The sequence below is a fragment of the Amphibalanus amphitrite genome, unplaced genomic scaffold, assembly GCF_019059575.1.
Source record: "Amphibalanus amphitrite isolate SeventyFive unplaced genomic scaffold, NRLGWU_Aamphi_draft 001334F_arrow, whole genome shotgun sequence".
NCBI classification, from domain to species: Eukaryota; Metazoa; Arthropoda; class Thecostraca; order Balanomorpha; family Balanidae; genus Amphibalanus; species Amphibalanus amphitrite.
In genome coordinates this window covers 66,438-85,975 of record NW_024882827.1, presented here as the reverse complement: position 1 = coordinate 85,975, position 19,538 = coordinate 66,438, and the positions used below count along the sequence as shown (strand labels likewise).

The 19,538-nt window shown below is 47.9% G+C and overlaps 3 protein-coding genes across 9 annotated transcripts; 2 read left to right on the top strand and 1 right to left on the bottom strand.

Annotated features, from left to right (window-relative positions):
- The first annotated feature begins 90 nt into the window (after positions 1 to 90).
- Positions 91 to 2,784, top strand: LOC122372244 (SET domain-containing protein 9-like). 4 transcript variants are annotated; one of them, XM_043349187.1, is made up of 5 exons: positions 91 to 122; positions 476 to 658; positions 1,026 to 1,173; positions 1,345 to 1,708; positions 2,019 to 2,783. In XM_043349187.1, exons 2-5 carry the CDS (start codon positions 573 to 575, stop codon positions 2,213 to 2,215), a joined length of 795 nt encoding a protein of 264 aa, XP_043205122.1. In that variant the 5' UTR covers positions 91 to 122; positions 476 to 572; the 3' UTR covers positions 2,216 to 2,783. The 4 variants fall into 4 exon arrangements, with proteins under 4 accessions (XP_043205122.1, XP_043205123.1, XP_043205124.1 ...); XM_043349188.1 differs by having other exon boundaries at positions 103 to 280; XM_043349189.1 differs by having other exon boundaries at positions 103 to 672; positions 2,019 to 2,784.
- A 646-nt stretch (positions 2,785 to 3,430) lies between these two features.
- LOC122372245 (60S ribosomal protein L10a-like) lies at positions 3,431 to 7,817 on the bottom strand. 2 transcript variants are annotated; one of them, XM_043349192.1, is made up of 5 exons: positions 7,712 to 7,817; positions 7,198 to 7,493; positions 4,171 to 4,319; positions 3,888 to 4,060; positions 3,431 to 3,638 (listed from the first exon to the last, which is right to left on the bottom strand). In XM_043349192.1, exons 3-5 carry the CDS (start codon positions 4,307 to 4,309, stop codon positions 3,468 to 3,470), a joined length of 483 nt encoding a protein of 160 aa, XP_043205127.1. In that variant the 5' UTR covers positions 4,310 to 4,319; positions 7,198 to 7,493; positions 7,712 to 7,817; the 3' UTR covers positions 3,431 to 3,467. The 2 variants fall into 2 exon arrangements, with proteins under 2 accessions (XP_043205127.1, XP_043205126.1); XM_043349191.1 differs by having other exon boundaries at positions 7,341 to 7,493; positions 7,712 to 7,800.
- Positions 7,818 to 8,447: 630 nt separating this feature from the next.
- LOC122372240 (lipoyl synthase, mitochondrial-like) lies at positions 8,448 to 18,874 on the top strand. Of its 3 annotated transcripts, none has more exons than XM_043349176.1 (8): positions 8,448 to 8,560; positions 14,185 to 14,284; positions 14,694 to 14,934; positions 15,944 to 16,077; positions 16,519 to 16,733; positions 17,105 to 17,263; positions 17,615 to 17,730; positions 17,996 to 18,873. In XM_043349176.1, exons 2-8 carry the CDS (start codon positions 14,222 to 14,224, stop codon positions 18,247 to 18,249), a joined length of 1,182 nt encoding a protein of 393 aa, XP_043205111.1. In that variant the 5' UTR covers positions 8,448 to 8,560; positions 14,185 to 14,221; the 3' UTR covers positions 18,250 to 18,873. The 3 variants fall into 3 exon arrangements, with proteins under 3 accessions (XP_043205111.1, XP_043205112.1, XP_043205113.1); XM_043349177.1 differs by lacking the exon at positions 8,448 to 8,560 and adding an exon at positions 13,718 to 13,837 and having other exon boundaries at positions 17,996 to 18,874; XM_043349178.1 differs by lacking the exon at positions 8,448 to 8,560 and adding an exon at positions 13,895 to 13,917 and having other exon boundaries at positions 17,996 to 18,874.
- The last annotated feature ends 664 nt before the right edge of the window (positions 18,875 to 19,538 follow it).

Below are 19,538 nucleotides of genomic sequence, written 5' to 3'. Positions count from 1 at the left end.
GGTAGAATCCATTTGCAACGCAGGTGATACAAAATATCGCTGACCACAAATTCTTCGAAATGCATTGTGGCTTGCATTCATAGATAGCTTGCATTGTGGAGCAGTATACAGTTCAATGAACAGTATAAAATAAGAAATTTGTGGCGTTCAAATGATCCTGTCATAGCATTACTTTGCAAGATAATGAGGTTGTAGGCTGCAAAAATAGCCATTTAAATTATACTGCCGTCTCAGTCTGACGATTAAATGGTCAAGAGGAAAAGGTCTCTAAGGTTAAAAGGTCTCTACTTGACTTCAACTTCAGCTTGTTCTGCTCATGGATGCTGAAACTTTCATTGTATGGAAAGTGAAACATTTTATATTTTTGAGTTATGGGGAAAATATTATGATAGAACTTTGTGTTTTTCAGCTCCAAGTTCCATTCATATGTGCATATTTATGAATACCAGTGTCTGACATAAATATCATCTTACAGACGATTTGTGACATTTCAAAATCTTGATACTTGTAGACAATGGAATAGTATGTTCTTCAGTCTTCTATATACCTACTGTGTTTCACCCACATTATAAATGCCCATGATCAAATGGGTATTGAAGAAATGGAAGTCGTACAAGTACCGTTTCGTTCCATGGCTGATATTTAACTTCAAAAACAGGTTGGTGCTTAGTGGTAAGTGGATAGGCAGGCAGGCATACACAGTTAGCATGTCCAAATAATTGACCAAATTACAAGTATGTGGCAAGAGCTTGATAGCTGGAAAACATGCATGCATGTTGATGAAACACATGCAACAGTAAAAATCATGTACTGTGTTATTGCGGCTTATGGCTTTCCTACCTACTTTTCATATGCAATACAATTGCAATAATTCTTTCAATGACAAAGTAAGCTCACAGAGTAACAACACCTCTCAATGGCTGTTTTTGACTTTCACGTTTAATTGCTGCTTGCTCCCATTTAGTGATGTCAAGCCTTGTTTTTCAGTATGATTCATCATACATTATGCAATAATTGTCTTCCAGATCTATGCAGAAAGAGCTGAAGACACAGCAAGATTGCATCTTACACCATGAATTGGCAGTTGATTCTGTTTTTGAAGTTTTAACATTGTTGAATGAAAATATTTCACCATTTGAAACTCAGTATGTGCAACATGAGAAAGCAAATCAGGTAAGAACCATTAGATGCTCATTCATTTGCCATTGGTTCTTCACTGAGGCCTCAGTTGTTGTGTCATTATGGTGCCATTATCAATCAAAGGTGGCCTCACTGTGTACTCATGTTGAATGAAGCATGCATTGATGGATTAGGGCGTAAAGATAACAATTTGTCTGTTGCCAGCTACTGTTGCGCCGACTGGGGTTCGAGGTGCGCCGCCAGCGGAGCGCGGTACCGGCCGCTGGCCGCGGCGTGGTGGTGACCCGCGGCGTGGTACCGGCCGGCGCCGTGTGCGCCTGGTACCCGGGTACCGTGTACCTGCCCGGCGACCCGCTGCTGCTCGCCTCCATCGGCAACCAGTTCGTGTTCGCCTGCGCCGACGGCGTGCACGTGGACGGTCGCGGCGGCGGCCTGAGTGGTCTGCTGTTCGGCTCGTGCGCCGGCCGCGACCACATGGGACCGTACCCGGCGGCCGACCGCTCCTGGCGCACCGAGCTGCCTGCCAACCCGCTGGCCGTTGGACAGTTCGTCAATAATCAGTCACCAGGTATGGAAATTGTGCGATACTTCATGAGATCCTGCCGTTGCGCAAACAAAATCTATCCGTATACCTAACAAAATCTATCCGTATTGACTGCAACTGCCAGGAAATGAGTATTGTCTACATTTGTTTTTGTGTTGCTTCTGCACTGTCAAATGATCGATGATCAACGACCATGCACATAAGACTTCAACAGACGTTCTCCTTCCCTCGTTTCAACCCACTACATTTTCGTTTCATTTTTCGCTCGTCCATGACCATCAGTCCTGCAGGTGTTAGTCACTATAACTATATAGCCGTCGTCATTTTTCGTCAGGTTTTCCGAGTAACGTCCGGTACCAGGAGGTGGACCTGCCGGCCGTGCCGTACCCGCTCCGCCGGTACCTGCCGTACGCGTGGTACCGGGCCCGCGTACCGCCACCGATGCGGGCCGTGGTGCTAGTCGCACAGCGCGACATACGCGCCGGAGAGGAGCTGTTTGCCAACTATTTCACCGTGGTACACGACAGCTGACCCGGGAAACGGGGTTACATATGTAGGATCAAGGTTTGGAAGTGACTGTGATAAGCAGTGGCCTTCCGGCGCGCAGTTTATGGATAAAAAGACTGAATCAAAACCACGGCAGGCTGTTCTTGGTAAAAGCAGGGCTTAGCTGAGCTTTGACATTTGATATCACGTTGCAACAAGTGTTGTTTGAAAATTAAATAATTCTTATGATGGGGATTACGGGTTTCAAACGTAATGGGACTGTTTACGAAAATGAGGCCACTGATCCCGTTGCTACTTCGTTGCTGTGTAGTCAGTAGTGTGTAGCATTGATTGCATGCGTCTAATGTGTCATTAGAAAGTGTTCACTATCCATCCTACCGAATGTGTCTAGTCTATGCATGTGCGCTGTGTGCTGGTGAACAGTGGACTTAAATTTGTGTTACTGGCGCCCATCTGATGTGATAGTTTGTGTGCCAATAAAATGTGTGCGCTACATTTCAACTCGTCGAGGCGGACGTTGGCAGTCCGTAACCAAACGTACTGAATGACCGTTGTTATTACTCGCAATCTCGGTACCTTGTTCTGATATTACTGCCATTAATTATGTGTGGACAGCAGCTGCGCCATTTTATGATAATTGGTCTCAGTGTACGACCCTAATCCTGACAGCGAGTTCGCTTTCGCCTTGTCCGGGCCTCAAATCGTGTGGAGACACTTTGTTCAAAGCAGTGTTGCGTTGCTAGCACCTGAAGACCTGCCGAGTCGAAAGATATGCATTGACTTCCTTCAACCAACTTCGTGACCTTAGTGGCTTTGACCCGAGGTCAACACGCTACCTTTCACCGTGTTCGTAGTTGGTTCATTAGCATTCAGCTGATGGCGCCACTTACTCGCGAACGCTCATGTTCCTGAATTGTTAAAAAAAAACTCAGATTATGTATGCAGCTGAGCATGGAAGAGTAGCGACCTCTACGTCCCGGCTGTGGATATCGGAGAAAGCTAGGTGTCGCCACGCCGCCGTTCCAATTTCGCATTCCACCCAGTTTCAGTGGCGGATCCAGGGGGGGGGGGGGGGGCAAAAATGGGCATTTGCCCCCCCCCCCCCCAAACGGCATAATTTTAACATTACGCCTATGGACGAGGCATGGGAAGAATCGATAAACTGTTATGGTTACGACTCGAACTTCCAAATCCCATTGCATCGTTGGCCCGCCCTCCCATCCTCATTGACACACCGTGTTACGTCGCCGGACCTTGTATTGCCGCTCAGACACGCTTAGTACAGCCGCTGGGGCGGTCCCATGGTGGACTTGACGTGCAGCGAGCGCACGTTCTGCCAGTGCTTCTTGAGCAGCGAGACGAGGAAGTTGATGGCCATGTGGGTGTTGATCACCAGCTCGTCGGGGGTCATCTCCACGTGGCCCAGCACGACCGACAGGCACAGCACCTGAAAGGAGCGAACATCAGCGTCATTAGCTTCTGTAATGGCGTACTCATTTCCAGCAACGATGCTGCAGCAGTTATGGGTACACCTCGTTCTTTACTAAGAATGATCTAATAAGTGTTTTACAGTTAAGTTCCGTCGAAACCGTTACGCTAAGCCGATATCTTTTCTCAACCGGCCACTTATAGCAAAAATAAACTGGAGTCGCCCCGCCCCACCCTATCCGACGAGGCACAGCCAGCGGGGACATACCTTCTTCATCTGGAACTTGATGGTGCTCTTGATCTCGTCGACCTTGCCGGTCATGCTGTCCTGGTGGGTCAACAGGCCGGGGAACTTGCCGGCCTTGTTCAGACCCGGGCCCAGGATACGCGGAATCTGCTTGATGATCGACTCCGAAGCCAGGAAGGCATCGTACTTCTTGGCTGTGGGGAACGACCGTCAATTAATTTTCATCATACATCTTTCACATTCTTTGTAGAGATGCATTTAATAACTATGCAGCTTTTCAAAAATAGTTATTTGAGCTACATACCTAGTTTCTTGACCAGCTTCTTGTTCTTGTTGAGCTTCTTCAGAGCCTCAACATCCATGAAAGGCAGGTTGTTGGCCTGAGCCTCGTCACAGTGCAGCTGGTCTCCCAGGATGCACACCTTCATCGACGGGCGCGGCATGTTGCGCAGCCTGTGCAACAAAAGCAACACCCCATTGCAGCGGAGATCGGTCGCAACACTACAAGCTAAACACGAGCTACACGCAATATAAGCTGTTCTGAATGAATGCATGCTATGTTATTACTATGTGATCATCTCCTGTTCAAAATTTGTCAGATTCGGAGTCATCCAAAGTGCAGATTCCACGTGATGTTCTGTAGAATCTTCGCCGTTCGTGCGACATCGAACGGCATTTTGGGCCCGTACGACGAAGAAAGTTCGTGACGTTGCGTGGAACTGTTGCCGTCCGGCAGGGGTATTGCGTTTTAGCAGCCAAGGGGGGGGGGGGGGCGCTACCCAGATTTGCTTCTTTCCAACCTACCCAAACCTGACCGACCTAGTGTAGCACTCATGAATGTTTTATAGCTTTCCCGAAAGTTAGCGGCTAGCCAAATGGTACAAAGGAACGCATCCAGGCCAGAAACGCTATAGTTGATCGGTCGCGATCCAGCAACCTATGGATTACGAGACAATCAACACACTAACCACTGAGCCATGAAGCCAGCTGGTAGTCAATGAGGTGCAATCAATTTTTCAGTCAAGCATTCTCAAGGTAGCACCTCTCTGGTTGCAAAAACAAAATACGCGTCAGCAGTCTGGCAGACTCCAAATCCAGCACAGGATCCAAGCGGTCTACATAGGTCAAGTTGTTTCCCACATAGCGCAGTAAAAAGACTGCATAATGCAAAACCGTGAGGAGTCTTTAACAGGAATACTGCTGCTGATGGATAAGTATCACCTTCTGAGTAAAGCACACAACACAGCAAATAGATGGACTACTTGTGTACTCTTTAGGATCACAAACTTTCCCACATGAGCTCTGGTGAGGAGCCACTACTAGGCAAGTTTTCATTGACCTGTTAGGATTTTGAGAAAAGCTTTAGTTCATGAGCACTAGGGCCCGTAATGACCTATTAATCAATTACAGCAGCTAGCAGGTATTTAAACCTTATGCCATCAATTATTATATTGTGGGACATGCAAAATTTGGGCATGTGAATGACAAAAAAAAATAAAACATTCATCAAAAAAACTTAATATCTCAGTTTCTTCTACCTTATCAGGACCAGCTGAAAATAATCATAAAATGTGACAAAATAGCCAAATGTGCAGACACCAGAAAGCTATTTCTGAAGCAGACTGTTTCAAAACTGTAACCTAAGCTACTGTTCTTTAAAAAAATGAAAGTCCTACATATTCCTTATTAACCCTCGCCCATGTAGGGGGGGGGGTTGGTGCAACCCCCCTGAGGTTTTTCGGATGTAGTGCAAAAACGGCGGCGCGCAGCGCCGCCAAATTTTGGGTACCTTATGGGGCAAACCTTGCGCATCTTTTGATAAAAAAATTTGACCGGGTCATGTCAGGTCACGGAGTTATGACGTCACAAAGGGAACAGCCTCCGGCCGGATTTTCACAAACTGAGTGCCAACGCCCGAGGTTTCCTGCCGGTGGTACGGAGATCGGTTGATGGATCGTGATGAAACTTCCCATGCATGTTGGGGCAAGTATTGGCTATCATATGGTATAAGAAACTTGACCGGGTCAGGTCAGGTCACGGAGCTATGACGTCACAAGAGGAACAGCGTCCGGTACTATTTTTGAAAAGCGCCCGAACCACTATTTTGCTAATTCTTGTCACCTCAATGGGAATATGCAGCAATATTAGCTTCTATAGGGAGCAAATGGACCTCCCAAATCCAAAAATACAATCAGATTTCAAAAATTTAAATTTTGATTTTTCGAATTTCTGCCGCCGACTGTGACCTTGCCGACTTCCGGCGCTCCCAACGCGCCATTTTTAGAGCTAGGGAAACGAAATACATACCAAACGATAGAGAATTGATCAAGGAACACGATAGTGAAGGTTTCAAGTCGATATCTTCCACCGTTTTGCCGCAATCGCCGCCGAAAGTTGAAAAAAAGTCTATTTTTCCGAAAATTTGACCTTTGACCGGTCAAAAGTAGGTCAACATTTGACCTACTTTTGACCGGTCAAAGGTCAAATTTTCGGAAAAATAGACTTTTTCCACTTTCGGCGGCGATTGCGGCAAAACGGTGGGAGATATCGACTTGAAACCTTCACTATCGAGTTCCTTGATCAATTCTCTATCGTTTGGTATGCATTTTGTTTCCCTAGCTCTAAAAATGGCGCGTTGGGAGCGCCGGAAGTCGGCAAGGTCACAGTCGGCGGCAGAAATTCAAATAATCAAAATTTAAATTTTTGAAATCTGATTGTATTTTTGGATTTGGGAGGTCCATTTGCTCCCTATAGAAGCTAATATTGCTGCATATTCCCATTGAGGTGACAAGAATTAGCAAAATAGTGGTTCGGGCGCTTTTCAAAAATAGTACCGGACGCTGTTCTTCTTGTGACGCCATAGCTCCGTGACCTGACCTGACCCGGTCCAGTTTCTTATACCATATGATAGCCAATACTTGCCCCAACATGCATGGGAAGTTTCATCACGATCCATCAACCAATCTCCGTACCACCGGCAGGAAACCTCGGGCGTTGGCACTCAGTTTGTGAAAATCTGGCCGGAGGCTGTTCCCTTTGTGACGTCATAACTCCGTGACCTGACATGACCCGGTCAAATTTTTTATCAAAAGATGCGCAAGGTTTGCCCCATAAGGTACCCAAAATTTGGCGGCGCTGCGCGCCGCCGTTTTTGCACTATTTCCGAAAAACCTCAGGGGGGGTTGCACCAACCCCCCCCCCCTACATGGGCTAGGGTTAATCAAGTTTATCCATTGTTATGGAACACAAAGCACACCAAAAACTTAACAGCTGGTGGGACTAGAAAAGAAACATGATTGTGACACAACATGCACAAGACAAAGCTGAATACCTGTGTCATACAACATGGTTTGATGCTCATCACCCTAAGGTGGCGAGATCTGCCCAAAATTATTAAGGCCCTGGGTGAGGGCCCGCCCCGAAGGACTTCCCAGAACAAGTGGCCACTGGCCAAACTTGTTTGGGCAGACATACTTGACAGTTCCTGAGAAACGCTTGTCCTTCTGGGGGTCATAGTTCTTCAGGCCAATCTGGAGTTCCACCGTCTCACGGAACTTCCTCTTCTTCTCCTGTGCTGACGACAGCACAGCATTCACACACTCATACAGAGTGTCTCTTGATACTTTCCTGGAATGAACATAAAGTCAATATTACATTTCATAGCATTAACACCTCATCACACCTACAAAAGAAACCATTACTGCTCCATGTTAAAGCAAACTGAAATAAAGTCTTGACGTTTGGCAAAAAAGGTAGCCAGCATGTGTTGACATTGTACATATTAGCATTGTTACTAGCTGAAATAGAACAATTCACAGGCAGATATAAGTATCTACACCACTTACGAAGACATTTTACGGCGGAATGGGGAACGACGTCCGACACGTTTCGCGACGACCGGAAAAAGGACGAGAAGTGGTGGTTAGTGTGATACCAATTTATATGGCTACTTACAAAAAAGTATTCTTCTTTTCTCACTTACAAGTATATCTTAAATTATATTCATTTGCGAAACTCACTCTTTGACGAAATTCGTAAGCAAATAAAAATCAAATTTTTAAGTGCGCACTAAATAGACCTGCTACTTTTAATCATCTTTTAGTCTTGTAGAGTCGTAGAGTTAGATGGTCGCCTTCTTTTATTTAGTGAAGGAAGGATATGAGACTAATGATTTTCAGAATTAAAACGTTAAAAATATTTTGCACCAACTGTTGCAAATATCCACAGTTACATCAATTTAGCCTTGCTCTATGATCATCAAAATGAAACAACGTATCCTCGCATTTGCAGAGATCTTTGGAATCTGACAGATCTGCTCATCAAAATATCATGTAAAAACATTTATGTTTTTGGTGCGTTTTCTTAAAATTACAACATAATAATTTTTGAATAAATATGAAAGATTTCTTTACATAAATGAAGAAGAGCAATTGAAAAGCGACACAAACAACGCATTAAAGACATTATGAAAGCATCAGCCCTTTGTTCTACGAGTCATGATTATGAACAATAGCAGCAAATTGCTAGGCAAATTGGTAAAAATTTGACTGCTCAGAGCATTGGTTGATGGAAACATTGTCTGCGTATGCTGATCGCATGCTTTTGAATAGAATTCTTGTAGGGTCTTATCCTGTGTTGCTTCGTATCAAGGCCCCTTCGTATGTGCAACACATATACAAACAATTCAACACTTGGTAGGCAGATACAACTTTCATTTGCTTTTATTTTTTGTACTACAGGTGCAAAATCATTTGTACCTGTAGTTTAAAAATTGAAATGATGTGGAAAAGGATAGCATCAGTCTCTATGCGAATGTACCTATGTTTCTTACTGACTAGGTCAAGGTACCTATGCGTAAATTGAAATAGTTCCCAGTACATACCTAGGTAGTGGATTTGCAAATGCTTGTCTTATGTAATGCATTTTAATTTGGACATGAGTTATCAGATGTTTGTCTTAGGACTTCGGCTCGCGCTTTCACGGAGATCGGACGTGTCAAATCGAGCTCTCACTCTCACAGGACCCAATCAGTGCACACATTAGTTAGGTACCCACGACACAATTTCAACTGTCTCGGCGTATCTTCATGAGCGAAGATGCCAGTCCAGAGGTCACCTCCAATGTCGAAACCACAGCGGACCGCAACTGAAAATGCACTCAATTCGACGATCGCAAATGGATCTACAGCGACGCCATCGACGCCGTCGGATGCAAATGTGGAGGCCGGCGGCGGCGAATGTGGAGGCGGCAACGAGGTGAATGATTTTGTTGCCGAAGGAGCTGAAGGAGGTAAGGCAGGGAACTGTGCTATTTCTGAACCGTGTGGAATATTTGAGCTAGGCTCCAAGGAAAACCAGACAGATAAAATAAAAGAAGTGGCTGGTGCTGTCGCACGAGCCCCCCAACTGAGCTCACTTGCAACAGATTCCACAGAGGATGAGGCTCCCAAAATTAGGAGGCTCAGTAGTGACGCCTATAAACTGTGGGGCACAAGGTCTTCAAACACGAGCCCTGATCCGGATGTACCAAACTTTGACAGAAACTCGTGCAAGGGTGGTCCGAGCAACCCAATCTGTGACACTGATGTGAAGGATGGGGAAATGGGTGTACAGTGCTGCACGTGTGATCGCTGGTTCCATTCTAAGTGTCAAGGCATTTCAAAGCAGTGCTACAATGCCCTTGTGAAGCACAAGGTGTTATCTTGATCTTGGCATTGTTCTGCCTGTAAACAAGCCCTCAAAACTAAGGGGAAGAGTGACGAGGACAACAGGCTTTCTAAGCTGGAGTCAAAGCTTGATGCATTGATTGATTTCATGCAAACAGCATTTGCAAAGATTGATGCCAACAGTCACAACGAGCACTGTGAGACACAGAGTGGTGTCAAACAGCTGAAAGATCATGTAAATGAACGAATGGAAAAGGTGGAGAAGGTCATGCGTGCTCATGCCAAACTCATCGGGGATCAGGAGACACTGTTACAGCACTCCTTCAAGAAAATCCAGGATGATAGGGCGTCCTACGCAGAGGCTGTCAAGGGCAGCGCTGAGGTGATGCAAAAAGCAGCCAAAAAGTTTGAAGCGATTCCATCCCAAGGGAAGGAGAATACCAGCCTCTGCACTGAGAAGGCAATAGCAGGTGTCTTTGATGACTTCTTAGAAAAAGAGAAGCGCAAGCTGAATGTGGTAGTGCATAACCTCCCGGAGCCAACAAGTGAGTTGTATGCTGAACGAGTGGAAGCAGACAAAGAAAAGTTTAAGGAGGTAATCCGCGATGCTATGCATCTCAATGTGAGAGTAACAAAGGCATACAGGGTCGGCAAGCCGGGTCAGGAGAAGCCACGACTGTTGATAGTGGGACTTGAAAACACTGAGGTTAAAAGTGATGTGCTAAAACTGGCACCTCAACTACGGTCGACAGATCTCTGGAAAAATGTATACCTTTCACCTGACCTTACCTGGAAAGAGAGGGAAGAGGGTAGACGCCTCCGAGAGGAGCTACGAAGGAGGACAGATGCAGGTGAAGTGAACCTCACCATCAGGAAGGGTCGGCTTGTGACAAGAAAACTGGACCTGACTCGGACAGTGGAAGCTGAACTTGTTCGGGGTAGGCCACAAGGTGCTGTAGCACCCCAGCAACATGCTACATCTCAGAGGCAGACCTTGACAACCCCAGGGACGGCCCAGACGGGTCAGACCCCGGATCAGGAAAGGTGCTGACAATCCAGGCCGGCAGGACCGAGATATGAAGAAGGTCTCAAGGTACTGTATGCAAATGCAGACCAGTTTGTGAAGAAACGTGATGACCTTTGCATGTTCATTTCGGGAAACGAACCAGACTTCATCTTACTTAATGAAGTCATACCTAAAGCCCAACTTCACCCAATATCCCCAGCCCTTTTGTCTGTACCTGGCTACGTCATGTATCTGAACTTCGACCCCTCGGAAACCAAGCTGGGCTCAAGTGGTATTAGAGGGGTCTGCATTTATGCCAAATCATCACTCCGGGTATCTGAAGTTGTTTTTAAGGATTCAACATTCAGAGAGCAGCTTTGGATAGAAATGCCGCTGGCTAGCTCTGATGTCCTTCTACTTGGCTGTATTTATCGAAGCCCCTCTGGTTCTGCCGAAGAAGATCTAAACAAGATTGGATCTTTATTCAAGCAGGCTACCAACTCTAGATACACACATGTGGTTATTGGAGGTGATTTCAATCTGCCGCAAATCAACTGGCAAGTGGATCTTTCTTCAGCACCTCCCTCACACTGTTCACATGGGTTTGTTGACCTGTTGAACGACTCATTTCTGTACCAGCATGTTGACAGACCTACCAGATTCAGACTTGGCGAAACACCTCATACCCTTGATCTAATATTGTCTTCTGAAGAGGCGATGGTTAAGAACCTGGAATACTTGCCTGGCCTGGGCACAAGTGACCATATCATGCTTCAGTTCCAAGTGGAATGCTACTGTCCTCCCACTGAGCCATTGGAGCCACACCTCAATCTCAGCAAGGGCAACTACACACTCTTAAACCAACTCATGTCTGATGTAGAGTGGCCAACAAGTACTTCACAGGACACACATGCTATGTACCTTTTTATCAAGGCCAAACTGTCCGAGCACTTGACCACTTGTATACCCCTTGCCAAGTCCAAACAAAATAATAAGAATATCTACATCAACCACGAAGCCATTCGGCTAAAGAAGCAAAAACGGTCACTGTGGTTACAGTACATGCGAACCAGAGATATGCTTGATTATGCCCGCTTCTGCCGTGCACGCAACAAGCTTCGGTCACTCACTCGGAGTCTTCGGGCGAACTTCGAGAGACATCTGGTGAGGAATCTGCGTACGAACGCCAAAGGTTTCTGGCGTTATGCAGGCACTCGACTGCGGACCAAGACAAGAGTGGAGGACTTGAAGGCTGAAGACGGGACGATGGTTCGGGAGGACCGCGACAAAGCCAACTTGCTCAATCACTTCTTCCAGAGTGTATTTACGGTCGAGGACCCCGTCCTGCCAGCACCACCACCTGTTTACCCTGGCCCCCTGCTGGACAACATTGACATCAGCACTGGCGCGGTCAGGGAGAAGTTGCTGAAACTCAAGATAGACAGCTCACCGGGACCAGACGGACTCCACCCGCGCATCCTTCGGGAAACGGCCTTGGTTATGGCAGAGCCATGGGCGCGTCTCTTTCGTTCTTCTCTGGACAACTCCTCCTTACCAAGTGACTGGCGCAACGATGAGATCATCCCTATCTTCAAGAAGGGAGTGAAGGACAGTCCTGCAAACTACCGACCAGTGACGTTGACAGCCGTCCCATGCAAGGTCCTCGAGTCATTGGTCCGTGACCAGATGATGTCCTACTTGATCGAGACGGAACAGCTGAGCAACCTGCAACATGGCTTCAGACAGAAGAGGTCGTGCTCCACTCAGCTTCTCGAAACTGTCGAAGACTGGACCCGTGCACTGGAGGAAGGTGACCCTGTGGATGCCCTGTACCTGGACTTTAGTAAGGCGTTTAATTCTGTGCCTCACCAGCGCCTGTTATTGAAGCTCCAATCCTGCGGCATTAGGGGTCGGCTGCTCGAATGGATAAGGGCCTTCTTGACTGACCGACAGCAGCGTGTGTCGATAAATGGGGCAAAGTAAGACTGGGTTCCTGTCACCAGTGGCGTACCACAGGGAACGGTCCTGGGCCCGTTGCTGTTCCTGGTCTTTGTCAATGACCTGCCCGCTTGTGTCTCGTCAGGGCTAAAGTTATTCGCAGACGACACGAAGCTGTACAGAAGTGTCGGCCAGGCTTCAGAGTCGGAGGCTTTGCAACGAGACCTCGATGCCCTGCTCGGATGGTCTGAGAAATGGCAACTTCCTTTTAATCAGTCGAAGTGCAAGTCTCTTCACCTAGGTCCTCGAAACGTCAATCACCTGTACCGTATGGGAGACACTCTGTTAGATCAGACGTTGGTGGAAAAGGACCTGGGGGTCAAGATAGACAACCAGCTCAAGTTCCGGGAACAGGCTGCCGCAGTCGTGGCCAAAGCGTCACACATTCTGACAGTCATTCGTCGATCCTTCGGAGTAATTGATGAGACTACGCTTCCAACACTCTTCCGGACCATGGTTCGCCCCCATCTCGAATACGCCAACGCGGTCTGGGGACCCTTCAACCGAGAAGACCAGAAGCGCATTGAACGGGTACAGCGACGGGCCACGAGACTGGTTGCCAGCATCCGCCACCTGCCATACGAGGAGAGACTCCGGAGCCTGAATTTGCCATCGCTCTACTATCGGCGCCGACGAGGCGACATGATCTCGGTTTACCAGGTGCTTCGACGGGGAGTGGATGTTGACCCATCTCAGTTCTTCACTGCGGCGACGACGACCAGAACTCGAGGGCATGAGTGGAAGCTGTCCAAGCCAAGAGCTGTCTCCAGAGTGCGGCGGAACGCCTTCAGCATACGAGTCCTGAACGACTGGAACTCTCTGCCATCCGCTGTCGTCGATGCGCCCTCAGTCAATAGCTTCAAGGCCAGGCTTGACGAACACTGGGCTCACGCCAAGTACACCATACATTCCAACGACTGATGCAGTGACACACTGACACAAAGCTCGTCACGTGCGGATCCAAGAGGCCAAAAGGCCTTCCTAAATTCCGCATTTTATAAGTATAAGTATAAGTATGTAATTCATTTTGATTTGAGCAACTGGCTCATTTGATTTTGGGCTAAAATATATAGCCTTGGCTAGGATCTCCCAAGCATGTCCCCCAGCTGCTGATCAGCTTTAGGATGAAATACTTAATCTTGGAATGGGGTTCGGTGGCTGCCGTACATGTGCAGGCATCAACACTAGTACTTAAAGGTAGTTCAAGTTAAGCAGGCACCATGCTTCCACCTTTTTCGACTGACTCCGGGCCTGCAATGCTGGAGACTGGAGTTGGATATCAAGCTTGTCTTTCTCTAATAAGTAATATGAGTGTCATTTGGATCAGCAGTGAAGTAAGACCAGTTTTGTGTTCAGCTGTAATGCAAGTCTCAGCAATAAAGATTGAAGCATGAGCTGGACTCTTCCACATTTCAAAAAGCATTTTTGGTTTGCCTGATTAAGGCCAGGAAGTGTTCAGTTAGGTTAGGCAGTGCTAAGTAAGGCAAACTAGAGCAAGGTTATATATACCTAGGTCCTAGGGCTAGATCTCTGACAATGTTTGTGCTGGTTCAGCCAAGTCCAACACTATAAATGCTGCAGAAATTAATAAAAATTGATGTTGGTAGATGATCAAAATTGTCAACATTGTTTCTTCTTTCTTTTTTCAGAGGCGAAATGAACAAGTGACTTCAATAAAGTGACATCATGATTGTTTTTAAATCTCAACTTAGAGGGTGTACCAGAAACAACTTCAGAATCTGGGCTCAGGTAGGCAATGTGGAGTCTTGTCATATACATATAAATACTGTAGTGGAATGGTTAAGATAGGTGTAGGTTAGGTATTTATTGACATTGATTTCTAAAATCATGTTAATGTAATGGACTGTTCTACTGAGCATTAGCAGTGCATGAGAAATGTCTTCATCAGTGTACAACCTGCAGTTAGTGATCATATTTGATGACTTTACTTACCTTGCACCTAGGTTGTTGAACTTTTCCCTGTCACTCATCTTGGTCTTGGCTTGGCAGGCTCCAGCTAGTCTTCATCTGTGTACCTAGTACCTACATAATTTGTTGATGCTGACTTAAAAAAATCCTTTACTCATTCATCTGTGGACTCTATGGAAGTCTCACACATGTTGTATGGTGATGGGGTTTGTTGCTCTTTGTGTCACAGTCATCCCTACAGTCCTCTACTAAGACAGCCAGTGCATCTGATGGCGAGGGAACCGCCGAGCGGTCCAGTGCCGGCCGAGCGGCTGCCGACCCGCGCACGGGGCCCGGCCTGGAGGAGTTCCTCTCCGGGGAGGTGCCCGCCGGCAGCACGTGGAGCAGCTACTCGGGCCAGCTGCGGCGACAGCCCGGCGAGCGGGGCAGACTCCGGCTGCCGCCCTGGCTCAAAACGGAGATACCTATTGGTGAGAGCAGGGTTTAGCTGGCGGGGAATGAGCGGGTGGCGCTACCTTGACCGGCAGTGTGTCACCACTCGTGAATTGTACGTTTTGATGAAATATTTGATCTGAGTGTGAGATTTGTAGCTACTGTGTAAAAACCGTATGTGATAGTTTGTTTCTTATCGATATCCTATTTCGTAATTTTATAGCTTCGTGCTCTGTCTGTGTATATCGATTTGAATTGGATATTATGCTAGCTTCGATGGCTAATGCCGCGATACCTCCCGATGTACCGGGTGTTCATTAATGAATGGAATAAAGTAGCTACGTCACGTGATAACAATAAATCACGTACGCGCATTTTTTGCCTTGTAAATATGAAGCATAGGCCTTATCATTTTTTAATACATTATACCTAACTTAAATCACGGCGTCATCCAAACGCTTGTGAATGGCTCTGGTTTCGAAGAGCCCAAATCGGCACTTCAAGACAAACTCGCCGTTCAATTATGAACAAGCGGGTTGGGTTGTGGAGAAGTGTGCCGGGTTGGAAAGTCTTACCGTGGTTAGGCGGGCTTTCCGCCTTAAGTTCTCTCCGAGAAAACCAGCAGCAATACCACATCTGAATGCTTTTCAGCGTTTGGTGGAAGGATTTAGGATGGTTGCAGCGACACGGCCATGTGTGCGCTCCGGGCGCCAGCCGATGACCCCTGGTGAAATGGAACAGGTCAAGGATTTCTTCCGGAAAAATGCCACAGCTCATGCTCGGCAGGCGTGCGAAGAGTTTAAAATGTCCATTGGAAAGGTATTGAAGATCCTAATTCTGCCATGGCCTCCCTCGATCGAAGTTCAGCGATCTCGCGCGGAAGTGCCATCTGCACTGGCCCGCATACAGTCCCGACCTGTCCTGCCTGGATTTCCCGTTCTGGACCCAAGCTTTGGATCGCGTGATGGAATCGGAGCCGGAAACAATCAAAGAACTGAAGAAGGTCGTGGGTATGTCCCCTAAACGTATGTATTTTGTTTCTGACAGGGAAGAACTACACTAAGCTGAAAGATACGCTGCGCGGCCTGAACCTGCACACCGTATGTGAGGAGGCTAAGTGTCCGAATATCGGCGAGTGCTGGGGTGGCGGTGAGGACGCCACCGCTACCGCCACCATCATGGTAAGTCGGCATACCAGAGCGTGTTGATCTTTTTCGCATTACAACCCCTTTTACGTACCAGAGTGATTGTGTAATTCAGCGGAGCTATTTTTATTTGAACTGCCTGACGGTTTATTGACCTATTTGGCCCCTTTGTTGCGGATACACACGCATTATTCGTTTCCCGGGCATAAACCCTAAATAACCAATGCTGAGTAACACGTGTCATCAGAGCGAGACTTTACTGTCATGTATTGGGCTGTCTTGTCTGTTTGGTTCGTCTTCGATGTCGGTGCGGGTGTGTCACTGTTGAGGCTTCCTCTCTGAATGTGTCTCTGTGTGGGTGTCTCTGTGTTGGTTGTGTCACTGGTTTACCAGTCTCGTATATGTCGGTGAGAACTGAACAGTGTCGATTTCATGACGATGTAGTGACCATCCGGCGGTGAACCTCCGTTACCACAGGTGCTCGGTGACACTTGTACTCGCGGCTGTCGCTTCTGCTCTGTGAAAACGTCACGTGCACCGCCACCTCCGGACCCTCTGGAGCCGGAGAACACAGCGGCAGCGGTGGCCAGCTGGGGACTCGACTATGTGGTACTCACCAGCGTGGATCGAGACGACCTGCCCGACGGCGGTGCCGCCCACTTCGCCAAAACGGCCGCCGAAATCAAACGCAGGTGCGTCTCATGGATGTGTATTTGAGTAATGGCTTGAAAGTGTCTGTACTACTAGGTAAGCTGTACAAATGCATTGCTGACACATTTTTACACCTTTCATTTACAATATGCAACTTATAGATGCTTGATAGAAAACGTCTGGTATGGCATTTATCGTTCTTTCCACCACCTGAGATATGCTGTTACGTATCACGCAAAACTGAGCCCCGTTCCTGCCGATCTACACCAATACCTCACTCATGAGTCATGCAGCTATTCATGTGCACTCATCACCGATTTGTGTCTTTTCCATTACCCCATCTCCACAGAGTCCGGTTTCCGTCCTCGCTCTGTCCTCTGCCTGTGTTAATCACTCGACCTTCCACCGCCAGGAATGCCGCCATCTTGGTCGAGTGCCTAGCCGGCGACTTCCAGGGCGACCTGGACTGCGTGGCCACGGTGGTTCACTGCGGTCTGGACGTGTTCGCACACAACATAGAGACGGTGGAGCGGCTGACACCGGCCGTCCGCGACCGGCGGGCCAAGTACAGGTCAGGAAGAGAGTACATAAGTCACTTGTGGCGGTGCTAACGGCCACCGTTTAGGTATAATTGTGGACCTGCAGCCTATTGCTCGCTCGCTTGACTTACTGAGTTCAGGTGTTCATTCAGTGCCCCGTACTTACTCAGAATGTTAGGTTTTCGACCGGTCATTCAGTGTCAGTGATCACCACTATGGACGTGAAGAACTGTTTGTCTTCCAGACAGCCATCTTATCCCATCGCTGCTTGTCTCCTCATTCGGCTCGGGCGTACCGGGGTGCTGCGCTATTCGATGGCATGTAGAACGTACTCGTGTGTTGTATCTCGCCGATTCTCATTCTACCGTGTCCGGCGCTCGCAGGCAGTCACTGACTGTGTTGGAACACGCCAAGCGGCTCCGACCAGAGCTGGTCACCAAATCGTCCATCATGCTCGGCCTCGGCGAAACAGACGACGAGATCCGACAGACCATGGAAGGTACGGCTGCGAGACGAAAGAATGACGCATTGTGTGTAACGTAACTTATTGTTTTGCGTGACAGCTATCTGTGGGTAAATGACAGCTGACAAGTTAATTTGTGGACCCCAGGTGCTGTACTATTCGACCTCTGACAGCTGTTTACGGTATACCTACCCAAGCAATCGTTTTCAGTAAGATGAGCTGTCATCAATCATTGCTAAACCGTCCTCGTCCTTGCTCACCACAGCCCGCCATTTGACCGTCATCCCCGTCTCCCCGGCAGACCTGCGCGCCGCCGGCGTAGACTGTGTGACGCTCGGTCAGTACATGCAGCCCACCAAGCGACACCTGAAGGTGGTCGAGTACGTGACCCCAGAGCGCTTCGACCACTGGCGAGAGGTCGGCGAGCGACTCGGCTTCCTTTACGTGGCGAGCGGACCGCTGGTTCGCAGCTCTTACAAAGCGGGAGAGTTCTTTATCAAGAACGTCTTGAAGAAGCGACGCGCTGAAGTTGCGGGGGATACCTCGGCGGCGTGAGCGGGAGGAAGCAGCCCGCCAACAGCCGACCCGACTGAGGACTCTGTGTGAGGGATGTATTGACTCTGCTAATGTGGTGATCGGTCGGCACTGCGGCTGGTGTGCCGCGTGAAACTTGTGACCCGTTAGCTGGTCAGGGATGATCTGGAAATGGATCGTCAATGAAATCGCGTTTATTCACTAGTCGAGAGACTCATGGTAAATGATAGCTGGGCGACTCCGATTCTCGCGTTCGATAATGTGACAACCAGGATCTGAGGATGGTTCTTGCTCCTGGCATTGAACTAACAGCAGGCCCATGGCTATTCACGGCTATTCTAGCTATGCACGGCTATTCTGTCACATTGCCGTGACATGCCTGTGCGCTGTATGCTAGACGGATTCTTAGTCATGGCAATCATGACACCTGGGAGTCCTTTAGAGCAGGGGTCGGCAAATGGTGGGGCATGCCCCCTTTGGGGGTAATGGAGCCCTTTCGGTGGGGGTAATGAGGGATTCTGAGAAAATCTATCTTTTTAGAGTTAGTGGCTACTGGCTCCATTGATGGAACCAACCATCGTGACTGTTGCATCCCAGGGTTCAAAGATTAGCCCAGGTCAAAGGCTCAGCACACATTGATTAGATACCAATTTTTCACGTAGCTGCTCGCTCGCCTCACCATCTCACCGCGGCTCCGTACAGTCGTACAAAAGCAGCTGCAATTTTTATCTGTCGCCCGTCTGTTGGCGTTTCCACAGCCGCTAACGTAAGGGGGAGGAGTCGATCGGACCCCCGCGGCCTCTCGGACTCTGAGATGGAGCTGTGCATAGAAAACGATCGTACTACCCGTGACTATAGGAAGCCGCTGCTGCCCATTTTTAAGGTCCTTGGTCATTTCGTCTCATTCAGGAGGTCAAAGACAAGTGTTGAGAAAATAGGGACCCGCTATAACTTCTTGAAGTGAGATTTTATGGCTCAAGATGATCTCCAGAAAAAGCTCATAAGCCAACGGTCATTATGGGTCCAGAGGTCATTTTTACCGACAGAAAAATAGCCGCCTGCCGGAATTTTTCGCCTAAAGAACAATTCACATACGGAGCGTAAACGGTAAAGCCCTATCCACTTGCAAACTCGTCATGCGAAGCGGTTTTTAGGCAAATACTACGGCAGGCGGCTATTTTTCTGTTGGTTAAACTGGCCTCAGGTTTTCCCGGGCAGGTAAAGAAAAAATGATTGGCTCGAGGGTACAATTTGGTCGTGATCCAACGGCTTTTACGTGAGCTTTTAACGAAAAACCACCCGCCGCCCCT